General features: G+C 56.1%; 1 protein-coding gene across 1 annotated transcript in view; it reads left to right on the top strand.

Annotated features, from left to right (window-relative positions):
* Positions 1–19319, top strand: part of LOC114898059 — a 24787-nt gene extending 5468 nt beyond the window's left edge. Inside the window, exons 2-4 of the mRNA XM_029227067.1 lie at positions 497–570; positions 825–1057; positions 17853–19319. Of these exons, the coding sequence (XP_029082900.1) occupies positions 497–570; positions 825–1057; positions 17853–18255 (710 nt within the window). The 3' untranslated portion in view covers positions 18256–19319. The remainder of the gene's footprint in view (positions 1–496; positions 571–824; positions 1058–17852) is intronic.
* Positions 19320–20209: the final 890 nt, after the last annotated feature.

The raw sequence follows: 20209 nt of genomic DNA on the forward strand, positions 1-20209 counted from the left end.
GGATCGCATGGTGTCGGCTCGCGGAATCTCTCTCCTCCTCCTTGAGTCCAGAAGCAGCTACACACTATCTTCATCTCCCCAGCATTGTCAGTTTGGACACCTTCGCACATGCGCACAGAGCGCTCAATCTGACACCCCTCGCCGGGGCCAAAAAAACTTTGCAATGTATTCATCATCCTCATCGTCGCGCCGCCGCCGCCGCCGCCGCCTCGGCGCGGGATTGGGGGGCTCTCCTCGGCCTTCCTGGTCTTCACCTCACTTATCTCTCCCCCCCTCCCCCCCCGCCCCCTTCCTCCCCCCTCCCTCCCCCTCCCTCCCCCCTCCCCTTTCAGCGCAGCTCGGAACTGGCCCTTTAAGAAAACATTCCGTGCTCGGCGCTCCCGCCCGGGGCCCGCACCCCGGACACTTTAAAAGGACCCAGGTGGCCCCGGAGGCGAGGTGACTATTCGACCCCCCCCTTCCCCTGAGTCGCGTCGCGCTGCTGCTCCCGCCCCAGCTGGGGCCGAAGATGGAGTGGCGGCGGCGTTTGTCCTCGAGACTTCCTTGGATATGGGGGCAAACGCGCCGACAGTTCGGACGCGGGTCTGGCTGGTTTTGCTTCGTCTTATTGCATTTTATTACTAATTAAAAAGCTTTGCGTTCACCGTCGCCCCAGCCCGCTTTCCTGCTGGCTCTCCCCTCCGCCCCTGCCCCTGGCCCGCCATCGCCCGAACCCGGCTCCTTCGAAGCCCCCTTCGGGCCCCGCCGCCCCCCTCGGGCCTCCCCGGCCCCCGCCCCCGCCCCCACCCCGCCCCCACCCCTTCGCCCCCACCCAACCGCTCTAGCTTCGGGCTCCGCGGCTCAAAAACAACAGCGGCAGCGCCGCCAGCTCCGCGCTCCGCCACTGCCCGGGCCGGCGGGCGGGACTCGGACCCGCCGCCCTCGGTCCCGCACGGAGCCGCAGGGAGCAGCGCGCCGGGCACTGGGGAGGCGGCGCCGGGGCAGCCCTCCCAGCGCCGGGCGCCCTGCACCTCGCCGCCTCGGGCGGGCCCGCTCTCTCCTGCCTCCGCGGCCCCAGGTGAGTACCCAGCGGCGCGAGCGCCCGAGCTGGGCCACCTCGAGCGACCGGAGCCTCTGGGGACACGTCCCGCTGGCCTCGCGCGGCCCAGGTGCGTCTCGGGCGGGAGAGCCGGCGAAGGAGCAGGTGCCGGAGCGCGGGCGGGAGCCGACTGGGCGTTCCTTCTGCCCCACAGCCCTCAAATTCGGAGGGGCGGCGGCGGAGGGGCAGGCTGGGCGCAGGCAGCGTGTTCCGGGCCCAGGGGCCTGGAGGGGACGCTGAGAACTGCTCACTCGAGTATGTCTGGGATTCGAGAAGGAATTGGAAGCAAACGGAGGCGCTGACCCCCGCGCTCTTTCAAGTACCAGGGTTCTGCCAGGCCTCGGGACTTGCATCTGCCAGAGTCTCCCTGAGCCGGGGAGGGTCGTGGGCGCGGTGCGGGGTCTCTGCCGCCCTGGGTGGGCTCCGGGCCGTGCCCTCCCCTTTGCTGTGCAGTGAGGCCAGTGGCGCCTCCGCTGGGACCTACATTGGGAACCCCGCGTCCTCGCCATAAAAGAGGTGAACTGGCAATGTCCAAGGAGCTGCCCCCGAAACCCCGAGGTCCTAGCAGAGGCGCCCCGATGCCGAGGGACGCATGGCCCACGCTACCCCAGAGGAAAGCCCGACGGAGCCAGGCTTGTCAAAAGCCAGCGGCGGCAGCACGCTGAGCCTTCCACCCTGGCCTCACGGCCGTCCTCAGCCTCTTCCCTGCCGGGATTCGAACCCCGACGGAGCCTCCACTGCTGGGGGGTGGTGTGTCCGGGCTTGAGCCCGCTCGCTTGCTGACCCGGACAGAGAAGGCGCTCTCTGCCCGGCCGGGATGCCCACTGACTGCCGCCTCTGTTGTTTCCGGCCCTTGGTGAGTGTTGCCTGCGGTGGCGGCCCGAATTCACCGTCAGCTCAGTCCCCTGGCCCGCAGCCCTCCAAGGGCCTGTGGCTCGCCGCCTCCCCCTCGCCGCCTCCCGAACCCTGACCATCTTTCCTCAGGGACTGGGCAGAGGACCCCCAGGCTCAGAGGGTCCCTGGGCCTTGTTGCCAGGCCCCCCGGGGCTTGGAGGAGAGTCCCCACGGGGTGCTAGGGCATGGCTGCAAGTCCTCGTGGGCTCAGAGCCCTCTCAAGCCCAGGGTGTGTGTGTGGGGGGGGTCGCTGGGACAGGCAGGAAGGGAGCTGGAGCCCCCCGCTCTGGAGCTGGAGCCCCCCGCTCTGGAGCTGTCTCCCTCGCCCAGCCACGGCAGGCTCCAGCGGGGAGCAGAACTGCGCTGGGGCGCTGGCCAGAAGAGCACAGACACAGGGTCTCCCTCCCGCCTCGGCACCCCAGATTCTCCCAGCCAGATTAGGTGTGAGGCCTGGGGGGAATACAGTGGCTCCTGTGAAGCCTTCCCACCTGCAGAGAGAGGGAGTCCCTTCCGCACCCCACCCCCAGCTTAGCACTGCTTCTCCCACCCGGGTGGCAGCCAGCAGGACCCGAGGTCAGGAAGGCCCAGCCTCTTCTGGGGGTGCCGCAGCTCACTCAGGCCCTCTCTGTGCTCCGTCCCTCAGCTCATGAGGTGATTAAAATTGTGGAGCAGCCTCCGGACTCTGGGACTGCACCCTTGCCGGGGCCCAGGAGAGGCGGGCAGGCGTCCGGGGAGAGGGCCCGGCTGTGCTGTCTCTTGCCCGTGTCCCCTAGGGCCCTGGAGGGTGGGGAGAACTACAGCTCAGAGCCTGCCTGGGGAGGGGTAAGCTAGTGATCAAGGGAGACAGCCGAGGTGCCGACACCCCCAGGGTGCTCTCTCGAGTCAGCCATATCAGCTTGAGAAGCCCGGGCGGGCGTCCCCAAGGCCATGGCCCTGGCCAAGGTTGGGTCCCGGCCTGGCCAGGCCCTGCCCCCGCGTGGTGAGACTTAGACCTGACGGGGAGCAGGTCAGGCCTCAGGGAGAGTCCTGAGGAGCAAAAGGGTGGAGCAGGGAAAATCAGAGGCAGGTCCTCCGGGGCGCCCAGCTCTGTGTCCTGCCCCACCGCTGACATTAAGAGACTTGGGGAAACAGGTTGGGCCGGGGGGGCGGCTCAGCCAGAATAAGGCAGTTTTTATTTCAATGGTACTAAAAGGTTTAAACGCTGTTTTCAAACTGAGCTAAGCTTTGGGGAATTCTTGTGGCCGGCCCAGAGCTGGGGCCTGGGGACTCCGCACTGGGGTGGGAGTACACAAGTGCCGCCCACCCCGTCCCCGTCCCCGGTGCCCTCCTCAGGGGCTTCTGTCCCTGCCAGACTGTCCAAGGCTGGTGACGTGTGGGTCGACCACAGTGATGCGCTCTACACCCTATGGAGTTTGGGAACAGACTTCAATGCTGCGGTCTAGGGGACGGGAGGGGGGACTTTTACCACCAACTTCTCCCGCAACCTAGAATCCTGCTTCAGGCCAGAGCTCAGCACACTCCCAGCCTCACCAGCAAGCAGGGAAGTGCAGCTGGAGACCCAAGACCAGATGAACTCCTTTGGGAAAAGGCTGGGCTTGGGAGAGAGCAGGTGAAGTTGGTCCCGCAGGGCTATCGTAAGCCTCATTGTGGGCCCCAGGGCTCCCAAGAAGCCCATTTGTAATAAACCACACTGGGGTACAGTACACTCCCAGTGTCCACACTGCGGGGCTAGAGGGTCCCTTTGCTCGGCCAGGAAGGGGCCCCATGCCAACTGGAAGGGGCCGTGCCTGTGGAGAGGAGGTCCACGTCGTGAGATCTGTGGGCCTGGAGGTGCAGGGTCAGAGCCGTCCAGCGGCCCAGCCCAGGACCTCAGGCCCAGGGAGCCCCTCTGCAGACTGTGGCTGCAGGGTGGGAACAGGCAGCCAACGGACCAGATGCACTGACCCTGCTAGGTTCCCGCTGCTTTCCTCCACGTTCCCCTCTGTGTTCACTGAATTTGCCCATGGGCTCCAGGCACTCAGTCTCCTGGCTCCATCGGATGACGGTCAAGTTCTGTTCACCCTCCAGTTTCTGCTCAGAAAAGAGTAGCTGAGAGAATAAAGGCAGGCTCCGTTCGTTTACACGGGGACGCCTCTCAGGAGATCCGGAATTGCCCCGGGAGGTGTCCAAACCACCGGTCCTCGCCCCACCCCCGACCTAGGGCCACTGAGTCAGACCAAGATGGGGGTCTCCCTCTCTGGGCAGATTCTGCTGCACACTAGGTGGAAATGGCTCCCATTTGAGCAGCAGAAGGAGACCACGCGGGATGCTTGGGCACAAGCAGTATGGTTCCCACTGCACACAGAAGAAAGCGGAAATGGTCTCTGTGGCCAGCAGGGCACCCAGTCGGGGACTGAATGCAGAGGGCTTCCAGCCTGGGGGGAAGAGTGTTTGGTCCAGCATGGGGTGGGGGGCACAGGCAACCCACAGAGCCCTTTCCTCCCCAGCCGGGCCTCCACACCGGCCCCATGGTGGGTGCTGCCCCAGCACCACATCGCAGCCCCAGACTGGGACCACAGGAGCCTCCCTGGACCCTGGGGTTAATATTTCAGACCTCCTTTTGCCCCTCTTCCTACGCCAGGCCCAGAGACACTCGCTGTGGCCCAGGTAAGTTTAGAGGCCAGAAGCACACAGGACCTGATTTCTGGCCAGCGAGTTCAGAAGCTATGTGGCGGCTCAGAGCGGAGGCCTCCCGGCACCCACACCCAGTCCCTGGTTCTGGAGTGGGTCGTAGAGAGGGTTGGGGACGCTCCCAACCAAGACTTCCCAGGAATGTGAGCCATGTAGCTGATTTCGAACAAACCCCAGATGTTTAGAAGCCTACTTCCTTCTGAGGCAGGAGGACGCTCTCTCTTGTAGACGGGCAGCCTCTTGGGAGGGCTCCGGTGATTCCTCTGCGGGGATCTTGGAGTCCTGGCTCAGGCCACCATCTTGCAGGAGCGCAGGTGCCCATGAGGGGCACCTGGGGTCTGCCACGTGCTTTGGCGGGATGTGATCAGGAATTTTGTTTTCTTTTTTTTTAATTTAAGAGATGGAGGCTGTGGGCTTGAACTCCCTCGTTTGAGCCAGGTGGGCGTTGACTCCAGTATCTCGGCCCAAACCAGCACCCCAAGAAGTGCAGAAAGTCCCTGGCGACTCGTTCCCCCGCAGCGCGCAAAGCGGGCGGGACTCAGCGGCTAAGTCCCCGGGCTCCAGCAACCGCCCGGGCTCCGGCTCCGGCCTCGGCCGCCGAGCGCGATAAACGGAATCGGTTTCCCACGCTTCCCCTCTCCATGCCAGAACTTTTCAAAACTCGCTTAAGAATTCCGTCGTCCAGTTTGCGCGGGTTCTGAGCCTCGCGTTCACCCCGCGCCGCCTGGAGAGAGGACCCTCGCGCCGCCCGCACCCCCGGCCGCCCGCCCGCGCACGCGGGGAGCAGCTTCGTTCCCCTCAGTGCCCTGGCCCTGCGGCGCGGGCAGAGCTCCGCCCCGCAGAGGTGGCACTGCGGTCGCTACGGAACGCTGCCCGCGTAGACGCGGCCGCCGCCTTCTGCTCCAGGTTCCGGCTGCGCGCAGTCAGGGCCCTGGCAACAACGAAAACGGAGAGCCGCGTCGCTTTCCGGGCGTCCGAGTCCCGGGAGCCTCTGGGTGGGAGCCCGCCCTCCGCGTCCCCAGACGCCTCAGAGCCGAGCAGACTCCCCCATCCACACCTCGGTTTGCCAAGTCCTCTCCTCTGCGTCCTCTGAACCTTGGTCCCTGCCCCTGCACCGCGACCCCGTTAGTCTGTAAACCAAATTTCGCCTTTGGTCCTGCCGCATCCTCCCGACGTAACCGTGGAGGAGGATTTCTTCACGCCTCAGTTTCCCCATCTGTGCAATGGGGCAAAATACTCCTGCGCCCCTCCCAGGGTTGATGTGGGATTGGCAGGGAGAGCGGAGGATGGAAAACGCCCGGCGGGGCCCAGCGCTGCCCACCTTTTGGGGCTCAGAGGTCGTGCCCAGACTGGAAGGGGCCCAGGGTTGCTCTTGAGCGATCGCTGCCCTCCCCCTTTTCTCCCCCCGCCCCCACCCCAGAACTCCCCTCTCCCCGGAGCGGTGGCGGAGGTGCCAGGGTCCCTCTCGGCGCCCAAGCGTCTCCAGTCTCCGCCCTGTCCCTGGACAGGGTTTCCCTCGCCCTGGGCGGTTCTCTCAGTTTCCTTTGGGGCCCGGATGCAGGAAGGTTTAACATAACAGGCTCCAACTCTCGGGGTGGTACCACCGGGCACCCAAAACCTCACAGAGGGTGGGTGCTGGGGATGCCGGGGGAGGGGGACAGGCGATAGAAGCCCTGATTCCAGCTGAGCTCGCAGAAGGGAATTTGACCCCGTCCCTCCTCCTCCCCACGCCGCGGGGTGTCGGGCTTCTGGGCGGGGCCCTGGGGCGTGACCCAGGGCCGTGACCCAGGGCTTAGAGATCAGCCTTAAACTAGCCCAGCTAGTGGTGAGGGAGGGAATAGGGAGCTAGGGGAGCTCGGGGAAGGGCATGGCCTGTTCAAACCGTCCAGGCTGCCCACTGCTTCTGGGCAGGACCAGTGGAGGATGGGGGGTGGCCAGGGGGCGCCAAGTGGACACACCCTCCCCAGGTCCCCTTGACCTGCCACTAAACCAGTAATCGCCTGCGGCTCTCTGAACCGGCAAGAAAACGGAAGAGACCAGGACCGCCCCAGGCAGGGAATTACCTCTTGTGCTGAGTGACCCGAAGCTGATGGAATCAGTTGGGGATTCCTGTCCGCTGGGGCAGGGCTGGCTGCTTCTGCCCCTGGCGCCCAAGCCCAGGACCCGGGGGCTCTAGGAAGCGAGCAGGGCTCCGCTGCCCCTGCTAGGGCTTCTCCACCTTCTCTCCCTTCTGCGAGGGCAGTGGGGCTCCCTCGCCCGTCCTCCCTCTCAAATCTGCACGAGGTTCCCCGGTGAAGGAAGGAACGGTGGCCGGAATGGCAGAGACATGCTAACACAGGGCCCTGCGCCTGCAGCTCAAGCAGGTCAGGGGTCCGTCCTCCTTGAGGACTGAGGGACTAGGGTAGCAGCCCCTCACTCATGGGGCACACCCCCATGATATCAGTGGAACTATGATGAGTGCCTTGCCGGGTGGGGGGCAGCAGAGGGATTGCCTGGGCACTGCCCTCACCACTCACTAACACAGGACGCCTCCCCTGCTCCCCCGAAGGACAAGCAGACTGCTGGGGGGAGAGGGGGGGCAGGAGGTGCTCAGCTTAGAGCCAGCTCCTTCCCCATTCCACCTGGGACTCTGGGTCAGCCCCCCACTGGCCTCCTGGGCACCCCAATTTCCTGCTGTGCAATGTGGGGTGCTGTGGGCACAGCTGCCTGCAGGGACGGGGCCTGGCACCTCCTGGGAGCTCTTGAGCACTTGGAGAGGGGACTGCTAATGGCAGGAGTCCCTGCACCCTCTGACCCCTCCTCTCCCAGAACCAAGGCCTGCTCCCAGGGCTCTGAGCTGGATTCGTGGAGGGCAGATCCTCGCTCCCTTGCTGGACACAGAGGGCAGATCGGGCCAGGACTGAGGATGGGGCTCCCGGGAGGCGTGGGTTCCCCTCGCCCTGCAGCTCTGAACACACTCCCAGAGTCAGGCCCACCCTCTTGACCTTGGTCTGGTCAGAGGGGAGGCTGTCTGAGGGCCAGCTGGTCTCCTGGCACCTGCCTTCAGTGCTTCTCATAGGCCGCCACCTGCCCCCTGAGAGGCCAAGGCTCTCAGACTGCGTGCAGACCTAATATTCATTCATTCATTCATCGATGTACGGCCAGAGGCTCTGGTAGGGCTGGTGTGCCTGGAGCTACAGTCGCGGCGCAGGCTGAACGTGAAGCCTGTTCCTCCAGCAGAGCTGCAGCTTCCAGAGCATCTTACCCTCCCCTCCCCTGCTCCCCCCAGGGTCCCAGTGCCTGGCCCACACCTGGGAGTGTGCTTGGAGCTCAGTGAATGAATGAATGAACGAATGAAGAGGGCTGAGTGAGCAGAAAGTGACCCTGGGATACCTGAAGGCTAATTTCAGCCTAGGAGACCGAGGAGGTGGGAGGCAAGGTGGGCAACCTTCCAGGCGATGGCAGTGGAGGCGCAGCCCTGTGCTCAGTGCCCTGTCCTTCAGCTGTCCTGATTCAAAAAGGGCTGCCCTGCATTCAGCAGCCTGTGCCAAGGGACCGGGACGACACAGCAGTGAGCAAGCCACCCAGGTCCCCTGCTGCAAGGTGCAGGGTTTGCAAAAGGGAAGCCCACTTGCTCTGGGGTGGGTGGGGTCAGTGGGATGATGGAGGCAGGGGACAGTGGCAGAAAGAGCATCCTCGGGAGACATGTGGTCTCTCCATGGGGTTCCCTGGCCTGGAGTGATGGAGCCCGGGTGGTGCTGGGGCTCCTGTACCAGGCAGGGTGCTGGTGGCCGCCCAGCTCACTCCCATCCCCGGGCTGCATCATCGTGCGTGTGACCCTCACGATAACCCCACACCGTAGCACCACAGTCAGGAGAAACTGGTGCTCAGAGGCGCAAGGACTTCCCACAGAGGTGGGACAGTGGGAGTCACCTGCTGGACACAGATCCCTGTTCCAGGTGACACGCAAGCAGGATGTCTTCAGGGTTTGCGGAGGACAGATGGACACACCGCCGTGGAGGGAGGGGTCTTCATCCGGGACCTTTCCTGGTGGTGCCAGGATCGTGAGCTCCAGAGGGGGCTCTGGCCTCTGGGTCACCGTGTGCTCCTGACAGTCACTGTGTCCAGAAAGACTCAGCCACCGGGGCTGGTATTTTCTCAGAGTCCAGCTGTCGCTGGGGAGTCAGGCCAGTGGCTGACTGCCACCCAGTGGCATCCCAGGACCATTCTGGGGCCGTCCCCGGGGTGCAGACCAGTGGCTTCAGGTGCCCAGTTTGGAGCTAACATTTCAAGCAAGTCAGGCTCAGAATCTGGGCTTCTAGGAAGAAATTTCCAATCATGAAATGTGTCATTTGAGAAAATATATGTGTCAGTTAAGTGTGCGCTGAGCCCGGACCACATGGGACATAGTTGTTCTAATAAACATGAATAAGCCAGTTTTCACATTAGGGAAATAACAGTTTCGAGTAGAAATGCGGCACTTTTAAAAGAGGTTAATTAATAAACAGCAGGTAATTGTTCATGGCACATGGTGGTAGAGGGTAATTTTCATTTTAGAGTAGAGAAGGGCCAAATGTGCCCCCCCCCCGCAAACTTAGATTTTTTGTGTAATAATCACCTTGGCTTCACCTCCGCCTTTAATTTTTACAGCTGGAGCTGTTTATCATCGCTCCAACTTTCACTAAAAAGGAAAAACTATCACTTAAACAAAGCCATTGAAAACTCAGCATCATATGTGGATTTCTTAACATAAATAAATCATACAAACCAAGATTTATGTTCTCCAAATGATGTCATTCGCTGAAGGCTGCCTTCCCAATCAAATCAACAGTTAGTGACTCTCCTTTTGTGCGTGTGCTTTTTGCAAAATAAGAAGAGCTGCTCTGGTATCCTCATTGCTCTTTTCTCCGCTGTGCCCAGGACATCAGAAAGGTTTCTCCCTGGATCAGCAGAAGTGGGTCTAAAAGGTGGCCGCAGATTCAACGCCACAGACTGCATTTCAAGCCTTTGTTTTGGAAACCTAAGTTCTGAGTTGAAAGACTATTAAAGCTTCCTGAAGGGTTTGTTCAGACCCCAGCAGAAGTTGAGGGCCCTGTGGGTCTCGCAGCACCTGGGATGAGAGCCATCACATTGAAATGAATGAGGAAGATGAAAATACCAGGATGGGCAAATCCATAGAGACAGAAAAGAGACCAGTGTTTGCCAGGGCTAGGGGAGAGGGGTGTGGAGGTGACTGCTTCCTTAGCACAGGGTTTCCCTCCGGGAAGATGAAAATGTTCTGGAACTCGATAGCCCACTTTAAAACAGGGAATGTCATGCTATGTGAATTGTATCTCAATAAATCGGTTATTTGAAAATCACGACTGAGTGTGTATGTTTCAACAGCTTTATGCTCTTAAAGCTTTTTCAGCTTTGAAATGAGCATGCAGATGGATGAGTGTGTTACACCTGCAGGGTGTAACGTGAGCGCTGGCCCCAGCTCCTGGGTGAAGCATGAGCACGTGACCATTTTCTTCACAGCTCTCCGTGCAGCCCCCTTTCCCTAATTGTGTCGCCTTCCCACCAGCCCAGAGGTAACCACCCCCAGGTTTTTGTGTTAACCATCTCCTTGACTTGACTTCCAGCTTTATCGTGTAATATAGATCCTGAAAATGTGAGTCCAGCCACAGAAGCTTTTACTCAAATTGCAGTGAGTGAGGAACATTAAAGTCATCAGTAGTGGGTGTGTGAAACGTGGTGAATCCAAACTGTGACATATTTCTCAGCCATCAGTAGTGGGTGTGTGAAACGTGGTGAATCCAAACTGTGACATATTTCTCAGCCATCAGTAGTGGGTACGTGAAACGTGGTGAATCCAAAGTGTGACATATTTCTCAGCCAGCGACGGGGATGGAGTCCTCACCCCTGTTACAGCATGGAGGGCCCTTGAAAACATGATGCTCAGTGAGAGAAGACAGTCACAAAAGGCCACATATTGTATGACGCTGTTGATATAAAGTGCCCCAAATAGGCAAATCCAGAGGGACAGAACACAGATCAGTGGTTGCCCACCTGTGGAAGGAAAAGCAGTGGCATCTCAGCAGGTGGAGGTTTCAAGAGATGAGCCAGACCACAGTGCGGCTCCAGCCCCCGGGCGTGGACAGGAAACCCTCAGTTGGAAGCCAGCAGGAAAATAAGGCTGACCAAGGTCAGGTGCCCAGTGATCACAGTGTGGGTGAATATATGCGTTCAAGAACACACGTTCATTGTGCACCTACTATGTGCCAGGGCAGCCATAGCCCCAAGGATATAGCAGTGACTGAAACAGACAAAAGACTCTCCCTCCCCCACCAGCTCCCTTTCTCATGGGGAGGGAGCAGTAAGCCAGATACAGCGGATGGAAGGATGTACTACTGTGAGAATAAGGAAAGAGGAGAGGTGAGGGTTTGGGGCTGAGGAGCGTACAATTCTCAATAGGGAGGCCTGGGGAGACTTCCCTGAGGTGGTGGCATTTGAGCAGGGATGTGAGGGAGTGAGAAGGGTGCCGTGTGCACATCGAGAGGAACAGCATTTGGGCAACGGGAACAGCCAGTGTGGAGTGCCCAGAGGCAAAAGCACCCAGTGCTGGAGCAGAAGGAAGGAGGGAGAGGAACAGGAAATCAATCAGGGGGTAGTGGGCTGGGGGAGGCTGCAGACTGAGGCTGTGGCTGGAATTAACATGGTTAATCAGCTGACCTCGAGGTAGGGAGAGCATCTCCTGGGTTACGTGGCTGGGCCCAGTGTCATCACAAGGCTCCTTAAATGTGGTAGAGGGAAGCAGAAAGAGTCAGATGGTTTTGCTGGCTTTGCATATGGAAGGGGCCAGGAGCCAAGGAGAGCAGGCAGCCTCTAGAAGACAGAAAAGGCAAGAAACTCTATTCTAGACCCTCCAGAAAAGAAAGCAGCCTGACCAATGATACTTTGATTTTCACCCAGTGAGACTCACTTCAGACTTCTGACCTGCCGACTAGTAAAATGGTAAATCTGTGCTGTTTCAGGCTACGTTGCAGCGACCACAGGAAACTCATACGGGGGTGACAGGAACCTCATCCATCTGTGGTGAAGACAAGCTGGGTCAAGATAAAGGTCTGAGCCAGGCTCTCCCAAGTTAATCCAGAGGACAGTGGCTGCGGGGACGTTGGTCATGGCCATCCTCACAGCCGCTTCCTACTCACTCTGCTCCAGTATGGATGGACCGGTTGCCCTTGACATCCCACCCATGGCCACAAGCCTAGAAGCTCTGGTCGTTATCCCCTAGGGAATGCCTTTGCATCTTCTGCTCCCTAGCGCTTGTATTTTCTTGGCTTACTTTCTCACAGTTGTGGAGCACATCCTGCAGTAACTTCTGGTAAACTGGAAGATACATTTCATTTTTAGGACCTCACGTGTCTGAAAATGCCTTTATTCTTCCACCACCCGGAATGCTAGCCTGGCTGGGTGTAAAATTCTAGATTAGAGATGATTTTCACCCAGAATTTTAAGAGTTTTGCCCCACTGTCTTCTTGCTTCGAAGGTAGCTGTTGAGAAGTCCAAGGAGATTCTGTTTCCTTATACTTTGTACGTGACTTGCTTCTTTGTCTTTGGAATCCATAGACTCTCCTCATCGTCCCAAGGGTTCCTCTGTTTCACAATGATGCACCTCAAGCGTCTGACTTCATCCACGGTGGGTTCTTTCAAGCTGGAAGCTTACGTCCTCCAGCTCTAGGAACGTTTCTTGAAATGCTGTGTTGCTGATTTTCCACTGTTTCCTCTGTTCTTGGCCTTTGGAAACTGAAGTTAGCATGAAGTCTTCTTCTGCCCATGTGGTCCGGGTGTCGTCCTAATGGCTTTGTACTACTTGTTTCAGTCTCTGCCTTTCCTCCAATACCTGCTGATCCTTGGCTGTCTGCCCATGATCCAGAGGGTGTAGTACAGAGCTGGTCGGAAGATCTGAGAGGGCGGGGGGGGGCTGTTGCCTTTGAGATTCACAGAAGGGTGGTCCTGCAAACACTTGGTGACATCATCCTTAGGGACCAATCTAATTCCCAGTGATTGAGGCAGGGGCATGGCTGCCAGTCTTCTGGGGGCCACGTTGGGGTGAAGACTGGGGTAAGGCTGCCTGCATTCCAGGGAATAGAACTTGGGGCTTTCCTGACATGGGGGAGGGGCGGCTGGAGGGGGAGGGGACCTAGGACTCGAACTTCCTCACAAACCCCTTTCACGTCCGCTTTCCTGACCGTAGCCACTTGTGCACCCCTCATTTAGAGGTGCTTTTATGGCCAGTCCTGAGATTGGGGGTACTCTCTGTCCTAAATTTGGTAAAATCTCGCATTTCCACTCTCCATTTAGGGCTGTGTCTCTTGTCAGTGACCCGGTTACCGTGGCTCCATGCAGTTCGGCTTTTAGACGTTTGTGGTTTCTCTGTCCTCTCCACCTCGTGGGTAAATGTCTTTTAACATCGCTTTATTGTGGTTGCAGTGGGTTTGCAGTGAGAGGACTGTTACGTGTGTTTAATCTGCTGTCTTAACTGGAGGCTTTTGTGGCTCTCTTAGAGAAGCTGTGTCCATTCTTAGGTCTGGGCCTGGTACTAGGCAGGGTCCAGCCTCTCCAAGCAAGCTTTCCTGGGTTCTGATGGGTTAATTCCCCAGAGCCTCCCCCATGGCACATTCCAGCAAAAAAGACTTGATTCATGAAGTCTGTTGGTTCCACTGATATGTCCTGGGGTGGGGGGACCTTCAGGGACATCAACTGAAATATTAACAGCAGTTTTCTCTGAGTGATGGGATTTCAGGATAGTAGAACTTTTTTCTGTTATGCTTATGTGCATTTTAATTTTTCTCCAGGCAGTATATATTAGTTGTGTAATTGTTACGATGTTTAAAATTAAGAACAAAATCCTATCTGACTTTTGAGAGCCAGCGCAGACATCCTGGAGCTTCTCCTGGTCCCACTGTTGGTACTGCTGCCTCACTGCATGTGTGAGAGCGGCATTAAATACAACTTTATTTTCTAAAGATTAACTTGATTTTGAAATCAGAGCCTCATTTCTAACAGCGTGTGGAAGACTGGGACACGCCCTGAGCTTGTGACTCAGTTTCCCGGTTGTTTCAGATGGGGGGAGGGGCATCTGGGCTTCAAACCTTGGGTGGGGGGAGGGGGGAAGGGGGGCAGGAGCGAAGGCTCTGGGGAGAGCCGCCCCTCCCCACCCTGCGACCTGTTCGGGCCTCAGTTTCCTCACCTGCAGATGTGAGAACAGCACCCACCTGTGGACTGTTTTGGGGTGAAGGTTGCTGATGTGGGTGAAGGGCTGAGAATCCTACACAGGAAATTTACCACCTCAGCCATTTTTCAGCGCACAGCTCAGTGGCATTAAGCACATCGACACTGTTGTGCAACCGTCACCACCATCGTCTCCAGAACTTTCTCATCGTCCCAAACTGACACACGGCCCCAACTAGACACTCACTCCCCACCCCTCCCCCACCCGTGACACCCATCCTTCTCCTTTCTGTCTGGATGTGGCTCCTCTAGGGACCTCACATGAGTGGCACCAGACAATATTTGTCCTTTTGTGTCTGGCTTATTCACCGAGCACAGTGTCCTCGAGGTTCATCCGTGTTGTAACAGGCGTCAGCATCTCCTTCCTCGTCGGGGTGCCTGTTACCGCAGAGTGAACTGGACCCCCCTGGGGCACCCATGCAGCCGTGGATGGACACTCAGCTGCTTCCACCTTGCCGGGCTGCTTTCAACAATGTTCTTCTTCTGCATCTCGCTTGTGGTGTGGGATTGCTTTTGCTCCTCTGCACAGGGTGGGGGTGTTGCAGCCCTCTTCGGGGGCGTCTTTGGGGGTGCAGGCACTCCATCACATACCTCTGTCTTCTCCCTCCTGACTCTGAGCCCCCGGAGGCCGCACAGGGTCTGATCTGATTTGCCCTGGTCCCCAATGGGTGTGAGGTGGACACCTCCTCCGAAGCCCCCACTCAGAAGTGGACAACTTTACCTCAGAGTCGAGATTCTACTCACTTTCCAGCTGGGGCTGGACCCCAAGGGGTGCTGAAGACTCCGGCGGCTCCCAGGTCAGGTCCTCCCCTCGTCCTGGACCCTAGGAGGACACGGGGGATGGGGCAGAGCCCTGCTGGGGAGGGGGAATCCGGAGCTCTTTGCTGAGGGCTTGAGGGCAGAGACTGGCCTCCATCCACACACTTAAAATTGGGTCTGTCACCCCAAAGAAGGCTATGATGGTCAGAGCCAGGGGCGCAGTCCCAGGGCTCCTGGCATCTCCCCCCAGCACCCTCTCCTACTCTCTCCACCCCAGGCCAGGCCCTCGGCCTCAGCAGCCTCCAGGGAAGGAAGGCTGCACCCCAGACCCCAACCTCCCCTGAAAAAAGTGACCCTTGGAAAACCTACTAGAACGGGGCTCCTTCCGGGCACCAGGCATCGGGATGTTTACAAGTGCCAGGGTGAGATTCGCCTGAGATGCGAGATGCGGGCGTCACAAACAGAGCCACTGGCAGCACGCCTGCAGGATGAAGGAGGACTTTGTAAACACAGACAGGAGGCGCCGGGGAAGGGTCCTTGCGGAGGAAGCAGCCTTCCAGGGCACCTTGTAGCCACTGGGGGCCCACACCAGGGTGGGCTCTGCACAAACCCACCCAGAGAGCTCCAGACTTTCCATTCCACCAGGGGATCCCTCCCTGCACATGGACACGGAGGATGCAGCCCCTTGGGCACTGCAGGAGGGGAGTTTACCAGAGCTGCAAGGCCATCTTCCCCAGGAAGCCCTCCTGACACTCTCCAGCCCAGTGGAACTAAGCTCCCATTCTTGGTGCGTCCAGGATGTACATGGACTGCAGTCTCGAGCACAGGAGCAGCTGGGGTCCCGTGGGAGGGGATTAAAGGCTGACACCCCCTATTCTGGCTCAGAGAATGGGCTCCAGCAGAGGCCCCAGTGGGGCTGTGTGATCAAAAGAGACCCGAACAGAGAAGCGCATGGAGGCAGGTCACCTCACGCTGAGCCCTGGAAGGATGGGGTGGGTGGACCCCCTCCCTGTAGTGGGATGGGTCATCTGCCCCCCTTGCTGGCTGCCTGGTACTCCTCCACCATCCCCCGTCCTCCACACCCTGTCCGCCCACGCCTTCTCCAGGACAGGGGACCGGGGGCTCCACAGGGGCTTGGTTCCCTCCGGCCAGGGGCGCCATCCCCTCCTCCTGCACCACCCTGAGTGGAGCTGGCTCCCCCCATGCCCCTGCTTGTGGACACATGAGGACCCCGAGGGTCCACTCATCAGGGCTGCCAGCCAGGAGGGTGCCATGGCCAAGCTGGCAGATGGTGGTCTGGTGGGACCCCTGGGCCTGTCCCAGGACACAGGCCTTATTCCCCACCAACAAGGGCAGCTATTTTCCATTCACAGTAACCGGCTGCAATCTGCGTCCTCTGCTGCCTCCTCTTCCAGGCTGCGCCCGTCTCTCACCTGCACTCGTACTGCAAACGCCTCCTGCCTGGTCCTCAAACTATTACCTCCCCCCATACAACTCTCAGGGTGCCACTCAGAGAGGGGCTGGGCTTCTTACCTGGTTTATTTCCCTTTATTCTCCAGTGCCTGGCAGAGAGTGTGACACATGCAAGATGATTGATAGTTTTGGAGGGATGGATGGATGGATGGATGGATATGGATGAATGGATAAATGGATGGATGCATGGATAGATGGATGGGTGGATGAATGAATGGATTGATAGATGGATGGATATATTCATGGAGGATGGATGTACAGATGCATGGATGATTGGGTATATGAAGAATGGGTGGGTGGATGGATGGATGGATGGACCACCTGCCCGATGAATGAAGGAAATTGAGTTTCATGATGAAACTGGGAATGAACTGGGGAAACTGAGGCCTAGCAGGGGGTGGGGTGGAGCTTGCTCAAGGTCACAGGGCACAAAGACAACAGAGCTGGCCCAGGACCCCAGACCTCTGTTCTCCCTGCCCAGCTGCCTGCAGGGATACATTTCACCTTGACAAACAGGCAGGACCCATGTGTCTGCCATTGGCCCCAGGGGAGCCCAGGACCTGCCCCTCCTCCCCTCTGTCAATAGGCGCCTGCAGGAAGCACAGCTCTCCCATCTGCCCTTCCTGGCCATGGCACGCTGGGTGGAGGACCCAGAAAAGGCAAGATGACGCCCACTTGGGGTTGCTGATCAGAACAAATAAGATGATGGGCTTGAAGGGACCAGGCGAATGGTGGTCACATGGCACCTGTGCCCAGCCCCTTCCAGACACTCTTCCCTCTGCCCCTGTTCTGCTTAAGCTACTCTCAGGGGTCTCCAGAGACCTCCAAGTGGTCCATGCTCCATCCTCATCTTCTTTGTGCCCCTGTAGCATTGCACGTGGGTGTCCAGCTCGCTCCTAAAACCGGACACCCCCCCCACGCCCACAGCCTTGCTGAGACCCCTCCCCATGACGGGCTTCTGGGTTGGCAAATCCTCAAGTCCAGGGTGCTCCATGGTGTGCAGGAAGCCCCAGGGGAGGTGCCCTGGGATGTAGGATTCTCCCATCTGTCCAACTTTCCTGCACACCCTGCCCCTGTGCAACACGCAGCCACATGTTTCATATAACCACGGGCACAGCCCAGGCCCAGCTCTTCCCAGCCCCACACCGACACATTCTCCCTTGTGTGTCCCTGGGCCTCTGACCTTGCCCACCACAGGGGCTAATGATGAACCTGGCTGGGCCTCTCAGGACCCTCCCAGGGTCAGGGTCTTGGGACCATCCCTGAGGCTCACAGGCTGTCATCTTGGGCTGGGGTTGTCCCCAGCTCTGGGGGGCATGGCACAGCCTCCTCCGGGGTCTTTGGCCCAAGAGGGGACTCCCTGACCCATCAAGGTCCCCTGGAGGGCGGCCCCAGGCTCTCTGTAAACGAGGCACTGCAGAGAAGAGCCGCCCTGGGCTCCAGGGTTTGTACGGGTTTGCCTTAAAGATTTTATTTCCAGAAAAAAACGAAAGCAATTAATCCAAATTACAGAGTAGTCATTTGCAATAATATTTGCTTTAAATACATGTATTTTTTTAAACCCCTAAGCTGTGAGCCTCCAGTGAGTTCGAGGGGAAGGACACCTTGAAATAATTACATTTTTTGCTCACTTTATGTTGTGAAAATGGCTTAGTCGGTTTGGGGAAGACTTGTAAAATGGTCAGCTGACTCACTTATGAAGGCAACGTTATGTTTTCTCCAGATTCTGCCGGAATAGCCACACTGCCTTGAAGGTGGATTTCTTCCAAAGGCACCTCAAGCTCTGGTCCAGCTGCCTCTTACCCCAGCCCCGAGCAGCCAGGAGAGCAATCCCCCTCCCGGAGGTACTCCTGCTGGGTGGCATCAGGACACCAGGAAGACAGGGGTCCAGCATGGCGGGGTCCATGCGCTGGCAGACACGCCGACCACCCTACTCAGGTGTGTGGGAGGAAAGGGCCCCAGGTTCACCTGCTTGCTTTGTCCCAGTGATGATTGGGGAACTTGCCCACTGCAATAAGCGCAGCCCAGAGAGAGGGCAGCCCAGCCCAGCTAGGACCCTCTGGCCAATGACCATGAACGGTGAGAGGCTTAGACACTTGGAAAATGAGAATTCACTAAAAGATTAGATTGTGCTCAGCACAACATCAGTACCTTCAGTCGTACTGGGTCAGAACACCTGGTTTTGGTGCCAGCGCAGCCCCTGAGCACCCAGGGACCTTGGGCAGGAGTTTTCCCATCTGTTTCCCCAGATATTTTACCATCCAGTGCCTCCTCCCCAGACTTACGACTTGTAGATATGTTCCCCCAGGATTTGGCGTGCCTTTTCATTTTCTCAACAGTGTCTTTTGAAGAACAAACTTCTTAATTTTAGTGAATTAAAATTTTAAAATAAAAATATGAAAAAGATTATATATGTGTATAACTGAGTCACTTTGCTGTACAGCAGAAATTAACACGACATTGTAAGTCAACAAAAATCGACTTCAATAAAAATTTTTTTTAATTTATAATTTGTACTTTTGTTTCTGTCCTGTTTAAAAAAATCTTTGCCCACCCCAAAGCTGCTAAGATTTTCTACTGTGCCTTCTCTAAAAGTTTTATGGTTTCAGTTCTGTTTAGATCTGGGATCTATTTTGATTTCGTTTTTGTGTGCGGTGTGTGGTGAGGGTTGAAGTTCATTTCTTTGAGTATGGGTGTCCAGTCGTTCCAGCATCATTTGTTGAAAAGTCTACGACTTCCCCACTGAATTGCCTTGTCAAGCTCATCAAACATTAATTGACCAAATATGCATAGGTCTCTTTGTGGACTCTGCTCCACTGATCTATGTATTCATCCTTCCATCAATGCCACACTGTCATCATCCCTCTAGCTTTATAATAAGCCTTGAGATACCACACAAGTCTTCCAACTTTTCTCTTCTTTTACAAAATTGATTAGGTTACTTTAGGTGGATTGTGTTTCCACATAAACATTAAAACTAGCTTGTTAATTTCTATAAGAAAGCTTTCTGGGATTTTGTGTGTGTGTGTGTGTGTGTGTGTGTGTGTGTATTATTGCTTTGAATCTACAGAGCAATTTCAGGAAAATTGTCATTCTAACAATACCGAACCTTCCAATCCATGAGCATGGTATATCTCTCCATTTATTTAGATCTTTAATTTATTTCAGTGATACTTGGTAGTTTTCAGTGTATGAGCCTTCACATTTTTTCTTTTGGTTAAATTGATTGCTAAATTCATAATTTTTATTCTATTGTAATTTTTAAATTTTCCATTTACAATTGCTCATTGTTAGTATGTAGAAGTTCAATTAATTTTTGTACATTGAACTTTTGTACATTGTGATCTTGCTAAACTCACTTATTAGTTCTTGTAGATTTCTTGTAGTTTCCTTTAGATTTTCTACATAGATAAATATGTTATCTACACCTATTTCTTCTTAGGTGAACACTAGTAGTTTGTGTTTTTCAAGAAATCTATACTTTTCATCTTAGTTTTCAAATGTATTAGCATAAAGTTGTTCATAGCATCCTTTATTATTCTTTTATTGTCTGTAGGCTTGGTAGTGATGTCCCCTCTTTTATTTCAGGTATTGATAATTTGTGTCTTTTCTCTTTTCTTCCTGATAATTTTGGTTAGAGATTTATCGATAAACCTTTTCAAGAGCAGGTTTTGGTTTTATTGGTTCTTCCTGTTGCTTTCTATTTCACTTATTTTCTCTCTTAACTTTATTACTTCCTCCTGCTTACCTTGAATTTAATTTTTCTTCATTTTATAGTTTTTACAGAGGGAGCACAGATTATTAATTTGAAATTTTTCTTCTTTTCTAATATAAGAATTTAATGTTACAAGTTTTCCTCCAAGCACTGCTTAACTGTATCCCACAAATTTTAAAATATTGTGTTTTCATTGTTATTCAGTTTTAAATATTTTGTAATTTCTTTTGTGATTTATTTTTTGACTCATGAGTTATCTAGAAGTGTGTTGGTTAGTTTCCAAGTATTTGGGGATTTCCAGATATTGTCTGTTACTGACTTCTAGTTTAATTCTCCTGTCATCAGAAAACATATGTTGCATGCTT

This window comes from Monodon monoceros, unplaced genomic scaffold (assembly GCF_005190385.1).
Source record: "Monodon monoceros isolate NGI ecotype Baffin Bay Population unplaced genomic scaffold, NGI_Narwhal_1 Super_Scaffold_18, whole genome shotgun sequence".
Classification (NCBI taxonomy): domain Eukaryota; kingdom Metazoa; phylum Chordata; class Mammalia; order Artiodactyla; family Monodontidae; genus Monodon; species Monodon monoceros.